Source organism: Rutilus rutilus, assembly GCF_951802725.1.
Source record: "Rutilus rutilus genome assembly, chromosome: 3".
Taxonomy (NCBI): Eukaryota; Metazoa; Chordata; class Actinopteri; order Cypriniformes; family Leuciscidae; genus Rutilus; species Rutilus rutilus.
Window position 1 is genome coordinate 28,798,077 of NC_140211.1, and position 25,080 is coordinate 28,823,156.

At 53.2% G+C, this 25,080-nt stretch overlaps 1 protein-coding gene across 1 annotated transcript in view; it reads right to left on the bottom strand.

Moving 5' to 3' along the window:
• rnf32 (ring finger protein 32) overlaps positions 1–24,778 on the bottom strand; it is a 29,909-nt gene extending 5,131 nt beyond the window's left edge. Inside the window, exons 1-3 of the mRNA XM_084404503.1 lie at positions 24,757–24,778; positions 23,357–23,621; positions 23,131–23,273 (exon numbers count right to left, since the gene is read on the bottom strand). Of these exons, the coding sequence (XP_084260629.1) occupies positions 23,131–23,273; positions 23,357–23,621; positions 24,757–24,765 (417 nt within the window). The 5' untranslated portion in view covers positions 24,766–24,778. The remainder of the gene's footprint in view (positions 1–23,130; positions 23,274–23,356; positions 23,622–24,756) is intronic.
• Positions 24,779–25,080: the final 302 nt, after the last annotated feature.

Below are 25,080 nucleotides of genomic sequence, written 5' to 3' on the forward strand. Positions count from 1 at the left end.
TTATACATTTACAAATTACAGATATAAGGTATCGAAAATACCTTATATCTGGTATCGTTAAATCAATTTCAGTGTTCAAAGGTTTTTTCAGGGTTTTTATTTGTATCTTATTAGTTTTCATCCCTACAACAGAAATGAGGTTGTGCTAATAATAATTGTTTTGAGGAATACATAATTTCTCAAATTAATATATTTAATATTAAAATGAATATAATAAATACTATAAAATAATATTCTAATATTTAATATGAACTATATATTAATATATTAAATATTATTTCTTCTTAATTAAAATGTTCTACCATGTTTTTTTTGGTTACATCTTAGTGAAATGTGACATTTTTTATTAAACTCTGAGATCTAATTAACAAACACATAGACACATGCTCAAACTAATATTTACATGTGACTAAGGCAACTTTGTTTTCTTTGAACATCTGGTCTTTTTTCCCAGCATTCTTAAGGTGATTGGCATCTTAAAGGGGAATCAGGATGCTGTAAATGGCTGGTTGACCTCTCACACTGACCTAACTGACTGCTACTTCATTCACAAAACAGCTAAGTTACAAGACATTATGTTAAATTTGTAGTTACAGGACCCTAAAAAGTGTGATTGTGCACATGTGTATATGTAGGAAAAAGCAGGGGCATCTACTGACTGACAGAACATACTGCAGCAACACATCATACCTTGACTGAGATAAGAAAGAAGACGACAAACCGTTGAGGAGATACAGGGAAGGTTAAAGGGCTAGTTCACCCAAAAACGAACACGCGTCTACTCTCACCTAAGCTTACACTACGCCTAAGTCCTACGTCATACGCCGGAACTCGACTCTCTCGTGAACGTGGACGAACATTATGAGGCTAGTGATTACAGTTTATAAAGTTATAATTATAGATATTTTTCTTACAAAAACACATCGCTTCGCTTCAGAAGGCCTTTATTAACCCCCTGGAGCCGTGTGGATTACTTTTATGATGGATGGATGGATCTGCTTTTTTGGGCTTTAAAACAAAGTACCATTCACTCCCATTATAAAGCTTGGAAGAGCCAGGATATTTTTTAATATAACTTCGATTGCGTTTGGCTGAAAGAAGAAAGTCATATACAATTAGAATGGCTTGAGGGTGAGTAAATTATAGGATCATTTTAATTTTTTGGGTGTGTAACCCTGGTAAAATAAGTTTTGCAAATACTATTTATGTGTATGCTGCTTGAATAGAATGATATGATTATTCATACATGTGAAATTACTTTAACTACATAAAAATACATCTATCTATAAATTACAGAAACGTCTGTCTGTCTGTCAGTCTGTGTGTCTGTCTGTTAATCGCATATCTCTCGAACCGTTAGTCCGATGGATTTCAAACTTGACAGGTGTCTTGCTAAGGGCACGAGTAAGCCAGTGCCAAGTTTGTGCCAAGTTTGACGTTGTTTGGATTAGAAATGCAAAAGATATCGGTAAATATATCGGTAAAAGAAGCACTTAGAAGGTTGTGGTTTAAAAATAAACATTCTGACATAAACACTGTCAGCTAAACATTAACTCAGCTACACTATTTACTTCTGAATATTATATTTCATTCACGGCCATCATTTGTAGTAGCCTATTCACAAACTGTTTGCTCAAGCGTAGCGTTTTTTCGGAGTTCACTGTGTAGCCTGCTCCCTCAATCGTCGCGCTTATTCATTTGTGGATGTTAACTGAATCTGTAAGTCAGCTACGCTGTTTACTTCTGAATATTATATCTATCTATAAATTACAGGAACGTCTTTCTGTCTGTGTGTGTGTGTGTGTGTGTGTGTGTGTGTGTGTGTGTGTGTGTGTGTGTCTGTTATTCGCATATCTCTCGAACCATTAGTCTGATGGATTTCAAACTTGACAGGTGTCTTGCTACGGGTACGAGTAAGTGCAGTGCCAAGTTTGGCGTTGTTTGGATTAGAAATGCAAAAGATATTGTTAAATATATCGGTAAAAGAAGCACACATTGGCTTTTGCCGCTCTAGCCGCTGGCCACTCCCCCTCTCACACTGACACTGAGTGAACACAGCGCAGGACCAGAGGCCACTCCCTCTCTCACACTAACACTGAGTGAGCACAGCACTGGACCAGAGGCCACTCCCCCTCTCCACACAGCACACTGAGTGAACACAGCGCAGGACCAGAGGCCCCTCCCCCTCTCCACAATGCACAATGAGTGAGCACAGCGCAGGACCAGAGGCCACTCCTCCTCTCCACACTGCACACTGAGTGAGCACAGCGCAGGACCAGAGGCCACTCCTCCTCTCCACACTGCACACTGAGTGAGCACAGCGCAGGACCAGAGGCCACTCCCCCTCTCACACTGACACTGAGTTAGCACAGCGCAGGACCAGAGGCCACTCCCCCTCTCCACACTGCACACTAAGTGAACACAGCGAAGGACCAGAGGCCACTCCCCCTCTCACACTGACAATGAGTGAGCACAGCGCAGGACCAGAGGCCATTCCCCCTCTCCACACTGCACACTGAGTGAGCAGAGCGCAGGACCAGAGGCCACTCCCCCTCTCACACTGACACTGAGTGAACACAGCGCAGGACCAGAGGCCACTCCCTTTCTCACACTGACACTGAGTGAACACAGCGCAGGACCAGAGGCCCCTCCCCCTCTCACACTGACACTGAGTGAGCACAGCACAGGACCAGAGGCCACTCCCCCTCTCACACTGACACTGAGTGAGCACAACACTGGACCAGAGACCACTCCCCCTCTCACACTGCACACTGAGTGAACACAGCACTGGACCAGAGGCCACTCCCCCTCTCACACTGCACACTGAGTGAGCACAGCGCAGGACCAGAGACCACTCCCCCTCTCACACTGCACACTGAGTGAGCACAGCACTGGACCAGAGGTCACTCCCCCTCTCCACACTGCACACTGAGTGAACACAGCACAGGACCAGAGGCCACTCCCCCTCTCACACTGTACACTGAGTGAACACAGCGCAGGACCAGAGGCCACTCCCCCTCTCACACTGCACACTGAGTGAGCACAGCGCAGGACCAGAGACCACTCCCCCTCTCACACTGCACATTGAGTGAGCACAGCGCAGGACCAGAGACCACTCCCCCTCTCACACTGCACACTGAGTGAACACAGCACTGGACCAGAGGCCACTCCCCCTCTCACACTGCACACTGAGTGAGCACAGCGCAGGACCAGAGACCACTCCCCCTCTCACACTGCACACTGAGTGAGCACAGCACTGGACCAGAGGTCACTCCCCCTCTCACACTGCACACTGAGTAAACACAGCACTGGACCAGAGGCCACTCCCCCTCTCACACTGCACACTGAGTGAGCACAGCGCAGGACCAGAGACCACTCACCCTCTCACACTGCACACTGAGTGAGCACAGCGCAGGACCAGAGACCACTCCCCCTCTCACACTGCACACTGAGTGAACACAGCACAGGACCAGAGGCCACTCCCCCTCTCACACTGACACTGAGTGAGCACAGCACTGGACCAGAGGCCACTCCCCCTCTCCACACTGTACACTGAGTGAACACAGCGCAGGACCAGAGGCCACTCCCCCTCTCACACTGACACTGAGTGAGCACAGCACAGGACCAGAGGCCACTCCCCCTCTCACACTGACACTGAGTGAGCACAGCACTGGACCAGAGGCCACTCCCCCTCTCCACACTGACACTGAGTGAGCACAGCACTGGACCAGAGGCCACTCCCCCTCTCCACACTGCACACTGAGTGAGCACAGCACTGGACCAGAGGTCACTCCCCCTCTCCACACTGCACACTGAGTGAACACAGCACAGGACCAGAGGCCACTCCCCCTCTCACACTGACACTGAGTGAGCACAGCACTGGACCAGAGGCCACTCCCCCTCTCCACACTGTACACTGAGTGAACACAGCACAGGACCAGAGGCCACTCCCCCTCTCATACTACACACTGAGTGAGCACAGCGCAGGACCAGAGACCACTCCCCCTCTCACACTGCACACTGAGTGAGCACAGCGCAGGACCAGAGACCACTCCCCCTCTCACACTGCACACTGAGTGAACACAGCACTGGACCAGAGGCCACTCCCCCTCTCACACTGCACACTGAGTGAGCACAGCGCAGGACCAGAGACCACTCCCCCTCTCACACTGCACACTGAGTGAGCACAGCACTGGACCAGAGGTCACTCCCCCTCTCCACACTGCACACTGAGTGAACACAGCACAGGACCAGAGGCCACTCCCCCTCTCACACTGACACTGAGTGAGCACAACACTGGACCAGAGACCACTCCCCCTCTCACACTGCACACTGAGTGAACACAGCACTGGACCAGAGGCAAATCCCCCTCTCACACTGCACACTGAGTGAGCACAGCGCAGGACCAGAGACCACTCCCCCTCTCACACTGCACACTGAGTGAGCACAGCGCAGGACCAGAGACCACTCCCCCTCTCACACTGCACACTGAGTGAACACAGCACAGGACCAGAGGCCACTCCCCCTCTCACACTGACACTGAGTGAGCACAGCACTGGACCAGAGGCCACTCCCCCTCTCCACACTGACACTGAGTGAGCACAGCACTGGACCAGAGGCCACTCCCCCTCTCCACACTGTACACTGAGTGAACACAGCACAGGACCAGAGGCCACTCCCCCTCTCACACTGACACTGAGTGAGCACAGCACTGGACCAGAGGCCACTCCCCCTCTCCACACTGTACACTGAGTGAACACAGTGCAGGACCAGAGGCCACTCCCCCTCTCACACTGACACTGAGTGAGCACAGCACAGGACCAGAGGCCACTCCCCATCTCACACTGACACTGAGTGAGCACAGCGCAGGACCAGAGGCCACTCCCCCTCTCCACAATGCACAATGAGTGAGCACAGCACAGGACCAGAGGCCACTCACCCTCACCCTCTCACACTGACACTGAGTGAGCACAGCGCAGGACCAGAGGCCACTCCCCCTCTCACAGGACCAGAGGCCACTCCCCCTCTCCATACTGCACACTGAGTGAGCACAGCGCAGGACCAGAGGCCACTCCCCCTCTCCACACTGCACACTAAGTGAAGACAGCGAAGGACCAGAGGCCACTCCCCCTCTCACACTGACACTGAGTGAGCACAGCACAGGACCAGAGACCACTCCCCCTCTCCACACAACACACTGAGTGAACACAGCGCAGGACCAGAGGCCCCTCCCCTTCTCACACTGACAATGAGTGAGCACAGCGCAGGACCAGAGGCCACTCCCCCTCTCCACACTGCACACTGAGTGAGCACAGCGCAGGACCAGAGGCCACTCCCCCTCTCACACTGACACTGAGTGAACACAGCGCAGGACCAGAGGCCACTCCCTTTCTCACACTGACACTGAGTGAACACAGCGCAGGACCAGCGGCCCCTCCCCCTCTCACACTGACACTGAGTGAGCACAGCGCAGGACCACAGGCCACTCCCCCTCTCACACTGACACTGAGTGAGCACAGCACTGGACCAGAGACCACTCCCCCTCTCACACTGCACACTGAGTGAACACATCACTGGACCAGAGGCCACTCCCCCTCTCACACTGACACTGAGTGAGCACAGCACAGGACCACAGGCCACTCCCCCTCTCACACTGACACTGAGTGAGCACAGCACTGGACCAGAGACCACTCCCCCTCTCACACTGCACACTGAGTGAACACATCACTGGACCAGAGGCCACTCCCCCTCTCCACACTGCACACTGAGTGAACACAGCACTGGACCAGAGGCCACTCCCCCTCTCACACTGCACACTGAGTGAGCACAGCGCAGGACCAGAGACCACTCCCCCTCTCACACTGCACACTGAGTGAGCACAGCACTGGACCAGAGGCCACTCCCCCTCTCCACACTGCATACTGAGTGAACACAGCACTGGACCAGAGGCCACTCCCCCTCTCACACTGACACTGAGTGAGCACAGCACAGGACCAGAGGCCACTCCCCCTCTCCACAATGCACACTGAGTGAACACAGCACTGGACCAGAGGCCACTCAACATCTCACACTGACACTGAGTGAGCACAGCGCAGGACCAGAGGCCACTCCCCCTCTCACAGGACCAGAGGCCACTCCCCCTCTCCACACTGCACAATGAGTGAGCACAGCGCAGGACCAGAGGCCACTCCCCCTCTCCACACTGCACACTGAGTGAGCACAGCGCAGGACCAAAGGCCACTCCTCTTCTCACACTGACACTGAGTGAGCACAGCACAGGACCAGAGGCCACTCCCCCTCTCACGCTGCCGCTGAGTGAGCACAGCACTGGACCAGAGGCCACTCCCCCTCTCCACACAGCACACTGAAGGTGTGTTCGACATCGGCTGTGGCTGGATGTAACCGATCGGCGAGAGTAGCCGCGTGCAGGCGGGGAGGAGCTGCAAACGGAGACGTGAAGTCGGACACATTCTGGTTCCCGTAGTGACCGCTCACGTGGTGTTTGCATACTTTATCACAGCTGAAGTGAAATAAATGCAATATTTGCCAAATAATACACAGATGTTTCAGAGACATTTTCATTCATACTTTATGTAGCTACTGCTTCATACAGCGTCTGTTTGAACAAGAATAAAGTTCAACATAAACTAGCTACTATCAATGAAGTGGAGTCTACGTTTTTTAATCAGTTTTAATTTGATAAACATGACACAATATAACATCGCAACAACATGAAAAGAGTGTTTACTGTTATAAAAAAATGATTTGTGAGCTTTAGAGGAACTAAAGCTGTTCGAATAAACACGAAACACACGTGATCGTTGTCATGCGGTGAATCCGGCCAATCGTGGAACAGCTGTGTCGTCATCAGCCCTCGTGCAGCCGCTCTTGAGAAGCTGCGCTGGCTGAGTTCCCCGGCTACTCTCGAATCGCTCTCGCGGTACTTTGATGGCATACGTCACAGTCACGTGGCGCCGGCGCTGTATCAAGTCGGACAAAATTTCTAACCGGCATGCACTGCTTCAAGTCAGCCGCCGATCGGTCTGCGCAGAGCTGCATGAAGTCGAACAAGCCTTGAGTGAACACAGCGCAGGACCAGAGGCCCCTCCCCCTCTCACACTGACACTGAGTGAGCACAGCGCAGGACCAGAGGCCACTCCCCCTCACACTGACACTGAGTGAGCACAGCACAGGACCAGAGGCCACTCCCCCTCTCACACTGACACTGAGTGAACACAGTGAAGGACAGAGGCCACTCCCCCTCTCACACTGACACTGAGGCCCCGTCCACACTACTGCGTTTTCGTTTAAAAACGGAGACCTTTTGCTACGTTTGCACCTCCCGTCCACACTAAAACGGCAAAAACGGAGACCCAAAACGGAGAAGTTTAGAAACGCTGCCGACCCGTTTTTCGTTTTGAATCTCCGGAGGGCGTTTTAGTCAAAACGGAGGACTTTAGAAACGATGACGTAGTAGAGGCTCACGCTCGGATCTATGATTGGGTGTCATCAGTCATGGCGTAGGCTATATATTTTCTAGCAGCTGTTGTGCAAGTAAATTCTGCATTTTACAATGCTAACTGCCTACATGCGCCGGAGGCAAGCTATTATTCGAGCGATCTGTGATAATTCCCGGTAAAATAGTGACAATGTGACAATTCCCGTGTGCAACTGACAATTCCCGATAAAATAGTTTATGTTTGACAATTCCCGGGAAGAACCAGCGCATGGTGGGATAATTTTATCAATGAAGTTGTGTTTACACCGGCTCGCGCATGCCCAGTGTTGGTGAATGGTCACGTGATCCGCGTTTTCAGTCGTTTTAATGTGGACGGAGATCAATTCTAATACGCAGCTAAAACGCTGGTGTGGACGGAGATCGTATTCGTTTTAATTCTCCGTTTCTAAACGAAAACGCAGTAGTGTGAACGGGGCCTGAGTGAGCACAGCGCAGGACCAGAGGCCACTCCCCCTCTCCACAATGCACACTGAGTGAGCACAGCGCAGGACCAGAGGCCCCTCCCCCTCTCACACTGACACTGAGTGAGCACAGCGCAGGACCAGAGGCCACTCCCCCTCTCACACTGACACTGAGTGAGCACAGCACAGGACCAGAGGCCACTCCCCCTCTCCACACTGCACACTGAGTGAACACAGTGAAGGACCAGAGGCCACTCCCCCTCTCACACTGCACACTGAAGGTGTGTTCGACATCGGCTGCGGCTGGATGTAACCGATAGGCGAGAGTAGCCGCGTGCAGGCGGGGAGGAGCTGCAAATGGAGACGTGAAGTCGGACACTTTCTGGTTCCTGTAGTGACCGCTCACGTGGTGTTTGCATACTTTACCACAGCTGAAGTGAAATAAATGCAATATTTGCCAAAAAATTCACAGATGTTTCAGAGATATTTTCATTCAATACTTTATCTAGCCTACTGCTTCATACAGCATCTGTTTGAACAAGAATAAAGTTCAACATAAGCTACTATCAATGAAATGGAGTCTACGTTTTTAAATCAGTTTTATTTTGATAAACATGACACAATATAACATCGCAACTACATGAAAAGAGTGTTTACTGTTATAAAAAAACTGATTTGTGAGCTTTAGAGGAACTAAAGGTGTTCGAATAAACACGAAACACATGTGATCGTTGTCATGCGGTGAATCCGTCCAATCGTGGAACAGCTGTGTCGTCATCAGCCCTCGTGCAGCCCAGTGCAGCCGCTCTTGAGAAGCTGCGCTGGCTGAGTTCTCCGGCTACTCTCGAATCGCTCTCGCAGTACTTTGATGGCAAACGTCACAGTCACGTGGCGTCGGCGCTGTATCAAGTCGGACAAAATTTCTAACCGGCATGCACTGCTTCAAGTCAGCCGCTGATCGGTCTGCGCAGAGCTGCATGAAGTCAAACAAGCCTTGAGTGAGCACAGCGCAGGACCAGAGGCCACTCCCCCTCTTACACTGACATTGAGTGAGCACAGCGCAGGACCAGAGGCCACTCCTCCTCTCCACACTGCACACTGAATGAGCACAGCGCAGGACCAGAGGCCACTCCCCCTCTCACACTGACACTGAGTGAGCACAGCGCAGGACCAGAGGCCACTCCCCCTCTCACACTGACACTGAGTGAGCACAGTGCAGGACCAGAGGCCACTCCTCCTCTCCACAATGCACAATGAGTGAGCACAGCGCAGGACCAGAGGCCACTCCCCCTCTCACACTGACACTGAGTGAGCACAGCGCAGGACCAGAGGCCACTCCCCCTCTCCACAATGCACAATGAGTGAGCACAGCGCAGGACCAGAGGCCACTCCCCCTCTCACACTGACACTGAGTGAGCACAGCACAGGACCAGAGGCCACTCCCCCTCTCACACTGACACTGAGTGAGCACAGCGCAGGACCAGAGGCCACTCCCCCTCTCCACAATGCACAATGAGTGAGCACAGCGCAGGACCAGAGGCCACTCCTCCTCTCCACACTGCACACTGAGTGAGCACAGCACAGGACCAGAGGCCACTCCCCTTCTCACACTGACACTGAGTGAGCACAGAGCAGGACCAGAGGCCACTCCCCCTCTCCACACTGCACATTAAGTGAACACAGCGAAGGACAGAGGCCACTCCCCCTCTCACACTGACACTGAGTGAGCACAGCGCAGGACCAGAGGCCACTCCCCCTCTCCACAATGCACACTGACTGAGCACAGCGCAGGACCAGACTCAGAGGCCACTTCTCCTCTCCACACTGCACACTGAGTGAGCACAGCACTGGACCACAGGCCACTCCCCCTCTCCACACTGCACACTGAGTGAACACAGCGCAGGACCAGAGGCCACTCCCCCTCTCACACTGACACTGAGTGAGCACAGCGCAGGACCAGAGGCCACTCCCCCTCTCACACTGACACTGAGTGAGCACAGCACAGGACCAGAGGCCACTCCCCCTCTCCACACTGCACACTGAGTGAACACAGCGAAGGACCAGAGGCCACTCCCCCTCTCACACTGACACTCAGTGAGCACAGCGCAGGACCAGAGGCCACTCCCCCTCTCACACTGCACACTGAAGGTGTGTTCGACATCGGCTGCGACTGGATGTAACCGATAGGCGAGAGTAGCCGCTTGCAGGCGGGGAGGAGCTGCAAACGGAGACGTGAAGTCGGACACTTTCCGGACACTTACCAGAGGCCACTCCCCCTCTCACACTGACACTGAGTGAGCACAGCGCAGGACCAGAGGCCACTCCCCCTCTCACACTGACACTGAGTGAGCACAGCGCAGGACCAGAGGCCACTCCCCCTCTCACACTGCACACTGAGTGAGCACAGCACAGGACCAGAGGTCACTTCTCCTCTCCACACTGCACACTGAGTGAGCACAGCACAGGACCAGAGGCCACTCCCCCTCTCCACAATGCACACTGAGTGAACACAGCGCAGGACCAGAGGCCACTCCCACTCTCACACTGACACTGAGTGAGCACAGCACTGGACCACAGGCCACTCCCCCTCTCCACAATGCACACTGAGGGTGCTTCTCAATATCCCTCCTCGTCTCCTCTCTCCTCCGTCCTCCATCCTATGACCCGGAAACCGATCGAGCTCAGCCATCTTGAAGGACATCTCAATTCTCTAATTGCACCGCGAGGAGTCGAGGATCGAGGAGTGAGGAGGCTTCCAGAGGAGTCATGAGCGAGGATACACAGGTGCATCCTATGCGGAAGAGTTTTATCGACTAAAACGTGACGCACGTATAAATTCTCCTCCCCCTTCACATCGGCCACAATAATTTTGATTTATACTTTACTTTTGCAGTTTATATAAACCACACACCTCACATATTTCAACAGGGTATCTTTCTTTATTATTATTTATTATGAATTTCTTAAATAAACAAATTTCAACAACATGAGGGCAGATCCTCTGAGCGCTGCTGATGACGCGATGAAGTGACGCTCAAGTCATCAAGGATTCCAATGTATAAAAAAAGCTTTCATTCGATCCCTCCGTCCTCGCGTCTTTTCCTTGCAGCCTTTCCTCGCATCCTACAGGGGGCGGAGCTGAGACGCGAGGAAAGGAAGCGAGGAGAGGAAACGAGGATGCACAAATAAGAATTGAGAAGCACCCTGAGTGAACACAGCGCAGGACCAGAGGCCACTCCCCCTCTCACACTGACACTGAGTGAGCACAGCACAGGACCAGAGGCCACTCCCCCTCTCACACTGACACTGAGTGAGCACAGCGCAGGACCAGAGGCCACTCCCCCTCTCCACACTGACACTGAGTGAGCACAGCACAGGACCAGAGGCCACTCCCCCTCTCACACTGACACTGAGTGAGCACAGCACAGGACCAGAGGCCACTCCCCCTCTCACACTGACACTGAGTGAACACAGCGAAGGACCAGAGGCCACTCCCCCTCTCACACTGACACTCAGTGAGCACAGCGCAGGACCAGAAGCCACTCCCCCTCTCACACTGCACACTGAAGGTGTGTTCGACATCGGCTGAGGCTGGATGTAACCGATAGGCGAGAGTAGCCGCGTGCAGGCGGGGAGGAGCTGCAAACGGAGACGTGAAGTCGGACACTTACCAGAGGCCACTACCCCTCTCACACTGACACTGAGTGAGCACAGCACAGGACCAGAGGCCACTCCCCCTCTCCACACTGCACACTGAGTGAACACAGCGAAGGACCAGAGGCCACTCCCCCTCTCACACTGACACTCAGTGAGCACAGCGCAGGACCAGAGGCCACTCCCCCTCTCACACTGCACACTGAAGGTGTGTTCGACATCGGCTGCGGCTGGATGTAACCGATAGGCGAGAGTAGCCGCGTGCAGGCGGGGAGGAGCTGCAAACGGAGACGTGAAGTCGGACACTTTCCGGACACTTACCAGAGGCCACTCCCCCTCTCACACTGACACTGAGTGAGCACAGCGCAGGACCAGAGGCCACTCCCCCTCTCACACTGCACACTGAGTGAGCACAGCACAGGACCAGAGGCCACTTCTCCTCTCCACACTGCACACTGAGTGAGCACAGCACTGGACCACAGGCCACTCCCCCTCTCCACAATGCACACTGAGTGAACACTGCGCAGGACCAGAGGCCACTCCCACTCTCACACTGACACTGAGTGAGTACAGCACAGGACCAGAGGCCACTCCCCCTCTCCACACTGCACACTGAGTGAGCACAGCGCAGGACCAGAGGCCACTCCCCCTCTCACACTGACACTGAGTGAGCACAGCGCAGGACCAGAGGCCACTCCCCCTCTCACACTGACACTGAGTGAGCACAGCGCAGGACCAGAGGCCACTCCCCCTCTCACACTGACACTGAGTGAGCACAGCACAGGACCAGAGGCCACTCCCCCTCTCCACACTGCACACTGAGTGAGCACAGCGCAGGACCAGAGGCCACTCCCCCCTCACACTGACACTGAGTGAGCACAGCGCAGGACCAGAGGCCACTCCCCCTCTCCACAGTGCACAATGAGTGAGCACAGCGCAGGACCAGAGGCCACTCCTCCTCTCCACACTGCACACTGAGTGAGCACAGAGCAGGACCAGAGGCCACTCCCCCTCTCCACACTGCACACTGAGTGAACACAGCGAAGGACAGAGGCCACTCCCCCTCTCCACACTGCACACTGAGTGAACACAGCGAAGGACAGAGGCCACTCCCCCTCTCACACTGACACTGAGTGAGCACAGCGCAGGACCAGAGGCCACTCCCCCTCTCCACACTGCACATTGAGTGAACACAGCGAAGGACAGAGGCCACTCCCCCTCTCACACTGACACTGAGTGAGCACAGCGCAGGACCAGAGGCCACTCCCCCTCTCACACTGACACTGAGTGAGCACAGCGCAGGACCAGAGGCCACTCCCCCTCTCACACTGACACTGAGTGAGCACAGCGCAGGACCAGAGGCCACTCCCCCTCTCCACACTGCACATTGAGTGAACACAGCGAAGGACAGAGGCCACTCCCCCTCTCACACTGACAGTGAGTGAGCACAGCGCAGGACCAGAGGTCACTCCCCCTCTCCACAATGCACACTGAGTGAGCACAGCGCAGGACCAGAGGCCACTTCTCCTCTCCACACTGCACACTGAGTGAGCACAGCACTGGACCACAGGCCACTCCCCCTCTCCACACTGCACACTGAGTGAACACAGCGCAGGACCAGAGGCCACTCCCCCTCTCCACACTGCACACTGAGTGAGCACAGCGCAGGACCAGAGGGCACAACCCCTCTCACACTGACACTGAGTGAGCACAGTGCAGGACCAGAGGCCACTCCCCCTCTCACACTGACACTGAGTGAGCACAGCGCAGGACCAGAGGCCACTCCCCCTCTCCACACTGCACATTGAGTGAACACAGCGAAGGACAGAGGCCACTCCCCCTCTCACACTGACACTGAGTGAGCACAGCTTCAAAATGTACCAAAAGGCAACGACTTTGGGGCACTGTTAATTTTGTACCTATAATAACCGTGGATCTTAACAATCAAATGTAAATATATTTTTATTTTGCCTTCTGGAAGTTGCATTCAAATTCCACTTGGCTCAAATCTTAGGTGGCATGGTCCTGTGTTCACTCAGTGTGCATTTTGAAGCCAAGGGCTACATTTTGAAGCCAAGAGGCCACTTCCCCTCTCCACAATGCACAATGAGTGAGCACAGCGCAGGACCAGAGGCCACTCCCCCTCTCCACAATGCACAATGAGTGAGCACAGCGCAGGACCAGAGGCCACTCCCCCTCTCACACTGACACTGAGTGAGCACAGCGCAGGACCAGAGGCCACTCCCCCTCTCACACTGACACTGAGTGAGCACAGCGCAGGACCAGAGGCCACTTCTCCTCTCCACACTGCGCACTGAGTGAGCACAGCACAGGACCAGAGGGCACAACCCCTCTAACACTGACACTGAGTGAGCACAGCGCAGGACCAGAGGCCACTCCCCCTTTCACACTGACACTGAGTGAGCACAGCGCAGGACCAGAGGCAACTCCCCCTCTCACACTGACACTGAGTGAGCACAGCGCAGGACCAGAGGCCACTCCCTCTCTCCACACTGCACATTGAGTGAACACAGCGAAGGACAGAGTCCACTCCCCCTCTCACACTGACACTGAGTGAGCACAGCGCAGGACCAGAGGCCACTTCTCCTCTCCACACTGCACACTGAGTGAGCACAGCACTGGACCACAGGCCACTCCCCCTCTCCACACTGCACACTGAGTGAACACGGCGCAGGACCAGAGGCCACTCCCCCTCTCACACTGACACTGAGTGAGCACAGCGCAGGACCAGAGGCCACTCCCCCTCTCACACTGACACTGAGTGAGCACAGCACAGGACCAGAGGCCACTCCCCCTCTCCACACTGCACACTGAGTGAACACAGCGAAGGACCAGAGGCCACTCCCCCTCTCACACTGACACTCAGTGAGCACAGCGCAGGACCAGAGGCCACTCCCCCTCTCACACTGCACACTGAAGGTGTGTTCGACATCGGCTGCGGCTGGATGTAACCGATAGGCGAGAGTAGCCGCGTGCAGGCGGGGAGGAGCTGCAAACGGAGACGTGAAGTCGGACACTTTCCGGACACTTACCAGAGGCCACTCCCTCTCTCACACTGACACTGAGTGAGCACAGCGCAGGACCAGAGGCCACTCCCCCTCTCACACTGCACACTGAGTGAGCACAGCACAGGACCAGAGGCCACTTCTCCTCTCCACAATGCACACTGAGTGAGCACAGCACTGGACCACAGGCCACTCCCCCTCTCCACACTGCACACTGAGTGAACACAGCGCAGGACCAGAGGCCACTCCCCCTGTCACACTGACACTGAGTGAGCACAGCACAGGACCAGAGGCCACTCCCCCTCTCACACTGACACTGAGTGAACACAGCGAAGGACCAGAGGCCACTCCCCCTCTCACACTGACACTGAGTGAACACAGCGCAGGACCAGAAGCCACTCCCCCTCTCACACTGCACACTGAAGGTGTGTTCGACATCGGCTGAGGCTGGATGTAACCGATAGGCGAGAGTAGCCGCGTGCAGGCGGGGAGGAGCTGCAAACGGAGACGTGAAGTCGGACACTTTCCGGACACTTACCAGAGGCCACTCCTCCTCTCCACACTGCACACTGAGTGAGCACAGTGCAGGACCAGAGGCCACTCCCCCTCTCACACTGACACTGAGTGAGCACAGCGCAGGACCAGAGGCCACTCCCCCTCTCCACACTGACACTGAGTGAGCACAGCACAGGACCAGAGGCCACTCCCCCTCTCACACTGACACTGAGTGAGCACAGCACAGGACCAGAGGCCACTCCCCCTCTCACACTGACACTGAGTGAACACAGCGAAGGACCAGAGGCCACTCCCCCTCTCACACTGACACTCAGTGAGCACAGCGCAGGACCAGAAGCCACTCCCCCTCTCACACTGCACACTGAAGGTGTGTTCGACATCGGCTGAGGCTGGATGTAACCGATAGGCGAGAGTAGCCGCGTGCAGGCGGGGAGGAGCTGCAAACGGAGACGTGAAGTCGGACACTTACCAGAGGCCACTACCCCTCTCACACTGACACTGAGTGAGCACAGCACAGGACCAGAGGCCACTCCCCCTCTCCACACTGCACACTGAGTGAACACAGCGAAGGACCAGAGGCCACTCCCCCTCTCACACTGACACTCAGTGAGCACAGCGCAGGACCAGAGGCCACTCCCCCTCTCACACTGCACACTGAAGGTGTGTTCGACATCGGCTGCGGCTGGATGTAACCGATAGGCGAGAGTAGCCGCGTGCAGGCGGGGAGGAGCTGCAAACGGAGACGTGAAGTCGGACACTTTCCGGACACTTACCAGAGGCCACTCCCCCTCTCACACTGACACTGAGTGAGCACAGCGCAGGACCAGAGGCCACTCCCCCTCTCACACTGCACACTGAGTGAGCACAGCACAGGACCAGAGGCCACTTCTCCTCTCCACACTGCACACTGAGTGAGCACAGCACTGGACCACAGGCCACTCCCCCTCTCCACAATGCACACTGAGTGAACACTGCGCAGGACCAGAGGCCACTCCCACTCTCACACTGACACTGAGTGAGTACAGCACAGGACCAGAGGCCACTCCCCCTCTCCACACTGCACACTGAGTGAGCACAGCGCAGGACCAGAGGCCACTCCCCCTCTCACACTGACACTGAGTGAGCACAGCGCAGGACCAGAGGCCACTCCCCCTCTCACACTGACACTGAGTGAGCACAGCGCAGGACCAGAGGCCACTCCCCCTCTCACACTGACACTGAGTGAGCACAGCACAGGACCAGAGGCCACTCCCCCTCTCCACACTGCACACTGAGTGAGCACAGCGCAGGACCAGAGGCCACTCCCCCCTCACACTGACACTGAGTGAGCACAGCGCAGGACCAGAGGCCACTCCCCCTCTCCACAGTGCACAATGAGTGAGCACAGCGCAGGACCAGAGGCCACTCCTCCTCTCCACACTGCACACTGAGTGAGCACAGAGCAGGACCAGAGGCCACTCCCCCTCTCCACACTGCACACTGAGTGAACACAGCGAAGGACAGAGGCCACTCCCCCTCTCCACACTGCACACTGAGTGAACACAGCGAAGGACAGAGGCCACTCCTCCTCTCCACACTGCACACTGAGTGAGCACAGAGCAGGACTAGAGGCCACTCCCCCTCTCCACACTGCACACTGAGTGAACACAGCGAAGGACAGAGGCCACTCCCCCTCTCACACTGACACTGAGTGAGCACAGCGCAGGACCAGAGGCCACTCCCCCTCTCCACACTGCACATTGAGTGAACACAGCGAAGGACAGAGGCCACTCCCCCTCTCACACTGACACTGAGTGAGCACAGCGCAGGACCAGAGGCCACTCCCCCTCTCACACTGACACTGAGTGAGCACAGCGCAGGACCAGAGGCCACTCCCCCTCTCACACTGACACTGAGTGAGCACAGCGCAGGACCAGAGGCCACTCCCCCTCTCCACACTGCACATTGAGTGAACACAGCGAAGGACAGAGGCCACTCCCCCTCTCACACTGACAGTGAGTGAGCACAGCGCAGGACCAGAGGTCACTCCCCCTCTCCACAATGCACACTGAGTGAGCACAGCGCAGGACCAGAGGCCACTTCTCCTCTCCACACTGCACACTGAGTGAGCACAGCACTGGACCACAGGCCACTCCCCCTCTCCACACTGCACACTGAGTGAACACAGCGCAGGACCAGAGGCCACTCCCCCTCTCCACACTGCACACTGAGTGAGCACAGCGCAGGACCAGAGGGCACAACCCCTCTCACACTGACACTGAGTGAGCACAGTGCAGGACCAGAGGCCACTCCCCCTCTCACACTGACACTGAGTGAGCACAGCGCAGGACCAGAGGCCACTCCCCCTCTCCACACTGCACATTGAGTGAACACAGCGAAGGACAGAGGCCACTCCCCCTCTCACACTGACACTGAGTGAGCACAGCTTCAAAATGTACCAAAAGGCAACGACTTTGGGGCACTGTTAATTTTGTACCTATAATAACCGTGGATCTTAACAATCAAATGTAAATATATTTTTATTTTGCCTTCTGGAAGTTGCATTCAAATTCCACTTGGCTCAAATCTTAGGTGGCATGGTCCTGTGTTCACTCAGTGTGCATTTTGAAGCCAAGGGCTACATTTTGAAGCCAAGAGGCCACTTCCCCTCTCCACAATGCACAATGAGTGAGCACAGCGCAGGACCAGAGGCCACTCCCCCTCTCCACAATGCACAATGAGTGAGCACAGCGCAGGACCAGAGGCCACTCCCCCTCTCACACTGACACTGAGTGAGCACAGCGCAGGACCAGAGGCCACTCCCCCTCTCACACTGACACTGAGTGAGCACAGCGCAGGACCAGAGGCCACTTCTCCTCTCCACACTGCACACTGAGTGAGCACAGCACAGGACCAGAGGGCACAACCCCTCTAACACTGACACTGAGTGAGCACAGCGCAGGACCAGAGGCCACTCCCCCTTTCACACTGACACTGAGTGAGCACAGCGCAGGACCAGAGGCAACTCCCCCTCTCACACTGACACTGAGTGAGCACAGCGCAGGACCAGAGGCCACTCCCTCTCTCCACACTGCACATTGAGTGAACACAGCGAAGGACAGAGTCCACTCCCCCTCTCACACTGACACTGAGTGAGCACAGCGCAGGACCAGAGGCCACTTCTCCTCTCCACACTGCACACTGAGTGAGCACAGCACTGGACCACAGGCCACTCCCCCTCTCCACACTGCACACTGAGTGAACACGGCGCAGGACCAGAGGCCACTCCCCCTCTCACACTGACACTGAGTGAGCACAGCGCAGGACCAGAGGCCACTCCCCCTCTCACACTGACACTGAGTGAGCACAGCACAGGACCAGAGGCCACTCCCCCTCTCCACACTGCACACTGAGTGAACACAGCGAAGGACCAGAGGCCACTCCCCCTCTCACACTGACACTCAGTGAGCACAGCGCAGGACCAGAGGCCACTCCCCCTCTCACACTGCACACTGAAGGTGTGTTCGACATCGGCTGCGGCTGGATGTAACCGATAGGCGAGAGTAGCCGCGTGCAGGCGGGGAGGAGCTGCAAACGGAGACGTGAAGTCGGACACTTTCCGGACACTTACCAGAGGCCACTCCCTCTCTCACACTGACACTGAGTGAGCACAGCGCAGGACCAGAGGCCACTCCCCCTCTCACACTGCACACTGAGTGAGCACAGCACAGGACCAGAGGCCACTTCTCCTCTCCACAATGCACACTGAGTGAGCACAGCACTGGACCACAGGCCACTCCCCCTCTCCACACTGCACACTGAGTGAACACAGCGCAGGACCAGAGGCCACTCCCCCTCTCACACTGACACTGAGTGAGCACAGCACAGGACCAGAGGCCACTCCCCCTCTCACACTGACACTGAGTGAACACAGCGAAGGACCAGAGGCCACTCCCCCTCTCACACTGACACTGAGTGAACACAGCGCAGGACCAGAAGCCACTCCCCCTCTCACACTGCACACTGAAGGTGTGTTCGACATCGGCTGAGGCTGGATGTAACCGATAGGCGAGAGTAGCCGCGTGCAGGCGGGGAGGAGCTGCAAACGGAGACGTGAAGTCGGACACTTTCCGGACACTTACCAGAGGCCACTCCTCCTCTCCACACTGCACACTGAGTGAGCACAGTGCAGGACCAGAGGCCACTCCCCCTCTCACACTGACACTGAGTGAGCACAGCGCAGGACCAGAGGCCACTCCCCCTCTCACACTGCACACTGAGTGAGCACAGCACAGGACCAGAGGCCACTCCTCCTCTCCACACTGCACACTGAGTGAGCACAGCACAGGACCAGAGGCCACTCCTCCTCTCCACACTGCACACTGAAGGTGTTTCTCAATGTCAAGGATACTTCCTTGGCAGGACTGGTCCTTCCAAGTCACTTCCTTCAGAGGCTAGGCGAGGCTCCTCTTTAGCATTCGGAGAACATGTAAATGGAACAGGCTAGCAAGTGCACGTCAGTGCGTCATTACGTCAGTGAAAATGAAAAACAGAGCGTTGCTATGGACGCAGTTCTGTTCACTCAGGCAATATAATCGTTTTTAAATCAATAAACTCCTTTTTAATCATATTGATTATTTGACTGTTAAGTGTGTTTAAACAGTGCGGGTCAATTTGACCCATAACATAATGGATGTAATTATTTTTTTAAACAAATGTTTGGTAACGTAAATATATTTACATTTGAAAGCATATTGATCCGTTAACGCTCCGACTCCGTTAACGTCTAACATTTTGAATTTTTTGAACAAGATAGCAAAGCTGCGCGCATAGGATTGTGGGTGATTTGAGAGCGCGAAGAGCGCGAAGGCTACACATATGCATCCTTTCCTGTATATGGGATATTTTTCGAACGAAGGACTCAGTCCTTGGTGGAAATTCCGAGGATCCTCGACATTGGAACAGTCCTTCGACGGATGTCGATGACGTAGCATCCTCGAAATTCTGGCTTCCGAGGATCCTTCCTTGACATTGAGAAACGCCTTGAGTGAGCACAGAGCCGGACCAGAGGCCACTCCCCCTCTCACACTGACACTGAGTGAGCACAGCGCAGGACCAGAGGCCACTCCCCCTCTCACACTGACACTGAGTGAGCACAGCTTCAAAATGTACCAAAAGGCAACGACTTTGGGGCACTGTTAATTTTGTACCTATAATAACCGTGGATCTTAACAATCAAATGTAAATATATTTTTATTTTGCCTTCTGGAAGTTGCATTCAAATTCCACTTGGCTCAAATCTTAGGTGGCATGGTCCTGTGTTCACTCAGTGTGCATTTTGAAGCCAAGGGCTACATTTTGAAGCCAAGAGGCCACTTCTCCTCTCCACACTGCACACTGAGTGAGCACAGCACAGGACCAGAGGGCACAACCCCTCTAACACTGACACTGAGTGAGCACAGCGCAGGACCAGAGGCCACTCCCCCTTTCACACTGACACTGAGTGAGCACAGCGCAGGACCAGAGGCAACTCCCCCTCTCACACTGACACTGAGTGAGCACAGCGCAGGACCAGAGGCCACTCCCCCTCTCCACAATGCACACTGAGTGAGCACAGCGCAGGACCAGAGGCCACTTCTCCTCTCCACACTGCACACTGAGTGAGCACAGCACTGGACCACAGGCCACTCCCCCTCTCCACACTGCACACTGAGTGAACACGGCGCAGGACCAGAGGCCACTCCCCCTCTCACACTGACACTGAGTGAGCACAGCGCAGGACCAGAGGCCACTCCCCCTCTCACACTGACACTGAGTGAGCACAGCACAGGACCAGAGGCCACTCCCCCTCTCCACACTGCACACTGAGTGAACACAGCGAAGGACCAGAGGCCACTCCCCCTCTCACACTGACACTCAGTGAGCACAGCGCAGGACCAGAGGCCACTCCCCCTCTCACACTGCACACTGAAGGTGTGTTCGACATCGGCTGCGGCTGGATGTAACCGATAGGCGAGAGTAGCCGCGTGCAGGCGGGGAGGAGCTGCAAACGGAGACGTGAAGTCGGACACTTTCCGGACACTTACCAGAGGCCACTCCCTCTCTCACACTGACACTGAGTGAGCACAGCGCAGGACCAGAGGCCACTCCCCCTCTCACACTGCACACTGAGTGAGCACAGCACAGGACCAGAGGCCACTTCTCCTCTCCACAATGCACACTGAGTGAGCACAGCACTGGACCACAGGCCACTCCCCCTCTCCACACTGCACACTGAGTGAACACAGCGCAGGACCAGAGGCCACTCCCCCTCTCACACTGACACTGAGTGAGCACAGCGAAGGACCAGAGGCCACTCCCCCTCTCACACTGACACTGAGTGAACACAGCGAAGGACCAGAGGCCACTCCCCCTCTCACACTGACACTGAGTGAACACAGCGCAGGACCAGAAGCCACTCCCCCTCTCACACTGCACACTGAAGGTGTGTTCGACATCGGCTGAGGCTGGATGTAACCGATAGGCACTTTCCGGACACTTACCAGAGGCCACTCCTCCTCTCCACACTGCACACTGAGTGAGCACAGTGCAGGACCAGAGGCCACTCCCTCTCTCACACTGACACTGAGTGAGCACAGCGCAGGACCAGAGGCCACTCCCCCTCTCACACTGCACACTGAGTGAGCACAGCACAGGACCAGAGGCCACTCCTCCTCTCCACACTGCACACTGAGTGAGCACAGAGCCAGACCAGAGGCCACTCCCCCTCTCACACTGACACTGAGTGAGCACAGCGCAGGACCAGAGGCCACTCCCCCTCTCACACTGCACACTGAGTGAACACAGCGCAGGACCAGAGGCCACTCCCCCTCTCACACTGCACACTGAGTGAACACAGCGCAGGACCAGAGGCCACTCCCCCTCTCACACTGACACGGAGTGAGCACAGCGCAGGACCAGAGACAGAGAGGGTCGAAGAAAGCAGCGGAGCTTAAGTAGCGTTTTCTCTGAGTTCACTGTGTAGCCTGCTCCCTGAATCGTCGTGCTTATTCATTTGTGGATGTTAACTGAATCTGTAAGTCAGCTACACTGTTTATTTCTGAATATTATGTTTTATTCTGGTGTGCTTAACGTTATCGCTACTGTGTAATAGTAGCCTATGCTATTCACCAACTAAACATATACTATTCAATGCGTTCACAGTCTCTTTCACGGCCATCATTTGTAGTGGCCTATTCACAAACTGTTTGCTCAAGCATAGCGTTTTCTAGGAGTTCACTGTATATACTGTCATATTTATTGTATGTCATTATGTCAGTATCAGTATTTGCTTTCTACCATGCACAAATAAAAATGTCTCTTAACTTTTGCTGTGTAATTGTATAACAATGAGCACTCAAACACACCGAACCAATTACTAAAAACACACACAAAAACTGATTTTGCATGGCCACTTTGCACTAGTAAGTCATAATTTCAGTCTTCCACATATTCTTTAGCTTATAGAAACACATGAATTTGAATAATCAGCATTGGACACCGCAAGACTAAACTGCATCTTATTTGTATTTGGAAGTAGCCTACATTTTGTGAATCAGAGGTTGTTCTCTCTCTGTAATCTTTAACGTCTTCGATACAGATTCCCGAGTGCATGAGTTCAGCCAAAAGTCATTCTCACAAAAGGGTGACATTTAAATGGATATATAACAACACATATATATAGCAATGATGATATCAATTCATTAAATGCTAAAATTCTTTGGTTGTATTGTGCTGACATATTAAGATTTGATCAAATTTAGTTTGGACTCCCCCACTAATCACGTAGGCTAAATGGCATATATTTGGCTTCAAAATGTACCAAAAGGCAACGACTTTGGGGCACTGTTAATTTTGTACCTATAGTAACCGTGGATCTTAACAATCAAATGTAAATATATTTTTATTTTGCCTTCTGGACGTTGCATTCAAATTCCACTTGGCTCAAATCTTAGGTGGCATGTGAATGTGCATGACGCCTCTGAGGGGCAGTTACCTGTGGTTGCAGACGAAACTCCTCCCTGCATATCGCACAGGGTAGGGTTGAGTCTCCCTCCTGGATGGACCTGGCTTTGACCTCTGCCCACTCCTCTGCTGTTAGTCTTCTTGAGGGAGCTGCCACCAGACCCATCCTCTGGGCTGCATCATCATCAACAACTGCATATTAGTCACTGTGAGCTTTCAGCAAAATTTCAGAATGAACCACCATGATCACAGCCTACCAAGAGTCAGAGGTGGAGGGGCATGATCCAGCACATACTCTCTCTCTTGTCCTGGTGTCCGCTCAGGATATCTGACTCTCTGCTTTGTGTTGTGGTCTTTGTGCCTCCTACTAAAATGTGCAGCTCCACAGCCAGCAGGACATGAAGTGTCTGATACAGGGAGGTTATGGGGAATGTTTTGAATAGGAAAGCTTCGTGTGATATGGTCCTGTAGTGCTACAGCTGCTAGAGTCAGTCTCCTGCTCTCTGCTTTACAGCCAGATCCCTAAGGAACATGGAGCTGTCAAACTCAGTTAAGAAGGCAGATAATAAATATCAGTCCATTTCTCACATTTAAGAGCCCTAGTAAATCCACAGTACTGTAATTAAATATTTGTGAATTATACAGTAGACTTCCATCAAAATGGAAACATGCTTCTTTATAGATCAGTAGTCTAAACTGGTTTACCTACTCTTTACAATTATTATACAATTATATTACACTGGATATAATGTGGATTATTGTGAATAATCAAAGAGAAATGGTCTGATACTTATTATCTGTCTTTTGCCTTTGACGAGTGATCAATGAATGGCAATGCTAATGGTATTATAGACCTATCTGTGTTTTGTTTTTTGTGTGTTTTTTTTAACTTTGCCATTAGAGTTAGGGTCTATAGGAAAACCAAGAAACATTACCAACTTGAGAACTTCTAATCCAGTGCTTTCATTCCGGGTCAAACAAACCTTTACACTTAAACTGTGTGTTAAAGAGCTGCGCTGAAGTCTGTGATATCTGACGTTATATGGAGAGTCTGGGATTTTGAGACTGTCTTACTGCAAGATCTTATTTTATGAGAAGATTGCATGTTGTTAAATTGAACGTTGCGTCATAAACGAGTGATTTATGAGTACCATAACAATGGTAGATTATATTAATATGATGGTGATGATAATGATTACATGATTTGATGAACAGGACAAAATTCGTAAAGCTGAAAATATTTTTTATAGTCACCAGCCTCATAAAAAGGTCACGATTGTAGCATTTTGAGCCACTATTATGCAGTTTACTTTACAGCGTCCATTTATCTTACACCTGCGTCTGCGTCTCACAGAGATATGAACACAGAGATTAGCCTACAAAGAGTTTACCAGAACTTGCGAATGTCGTTGATATGGCGTACAATTGTTTAACCATGGCAACTGATACAACTGACGGAATCAGAACAGTAAGTTAACCATAACATCTAGCAAAAGCTCGTCGACTAGCGGGAAAAATAAGACAAACGTTCTCTTAAATTATGAGGCGCAAAATAAGCAGCGACGCATTTTGATAACCTTACAAGTCACCCTTTCATACTAGCTTAAGAACGCAGAGAGGATCCTCAAAAAGAGTGAAGAAAAGAAAAGCACCTCACCCGCGGCATTGCTGTCCACAGAAACACTGTTTACTTGGTCGCTATGCGACGAAGTTCCATTCAACACAGTGACGTTCCCACGAACTCATCTCATTTTCCTGATTGTCAATATAGCCTACCTGATTACGAACGATGAATTGAATAGTGGAAATGCTTTTAAAATGTACAAATACGTTTTTAAAAACATTTACTATCTGAGGTCTGAATGGTCATTTTTCATTTGCACTCATTAATAGCCTAAGTATTTGGCTAAAGAAATTTAGAAACAACCATGTCAAGTGTATGGTGTTTGTTAAGCATTATATAGAGAATATATAATGGAAT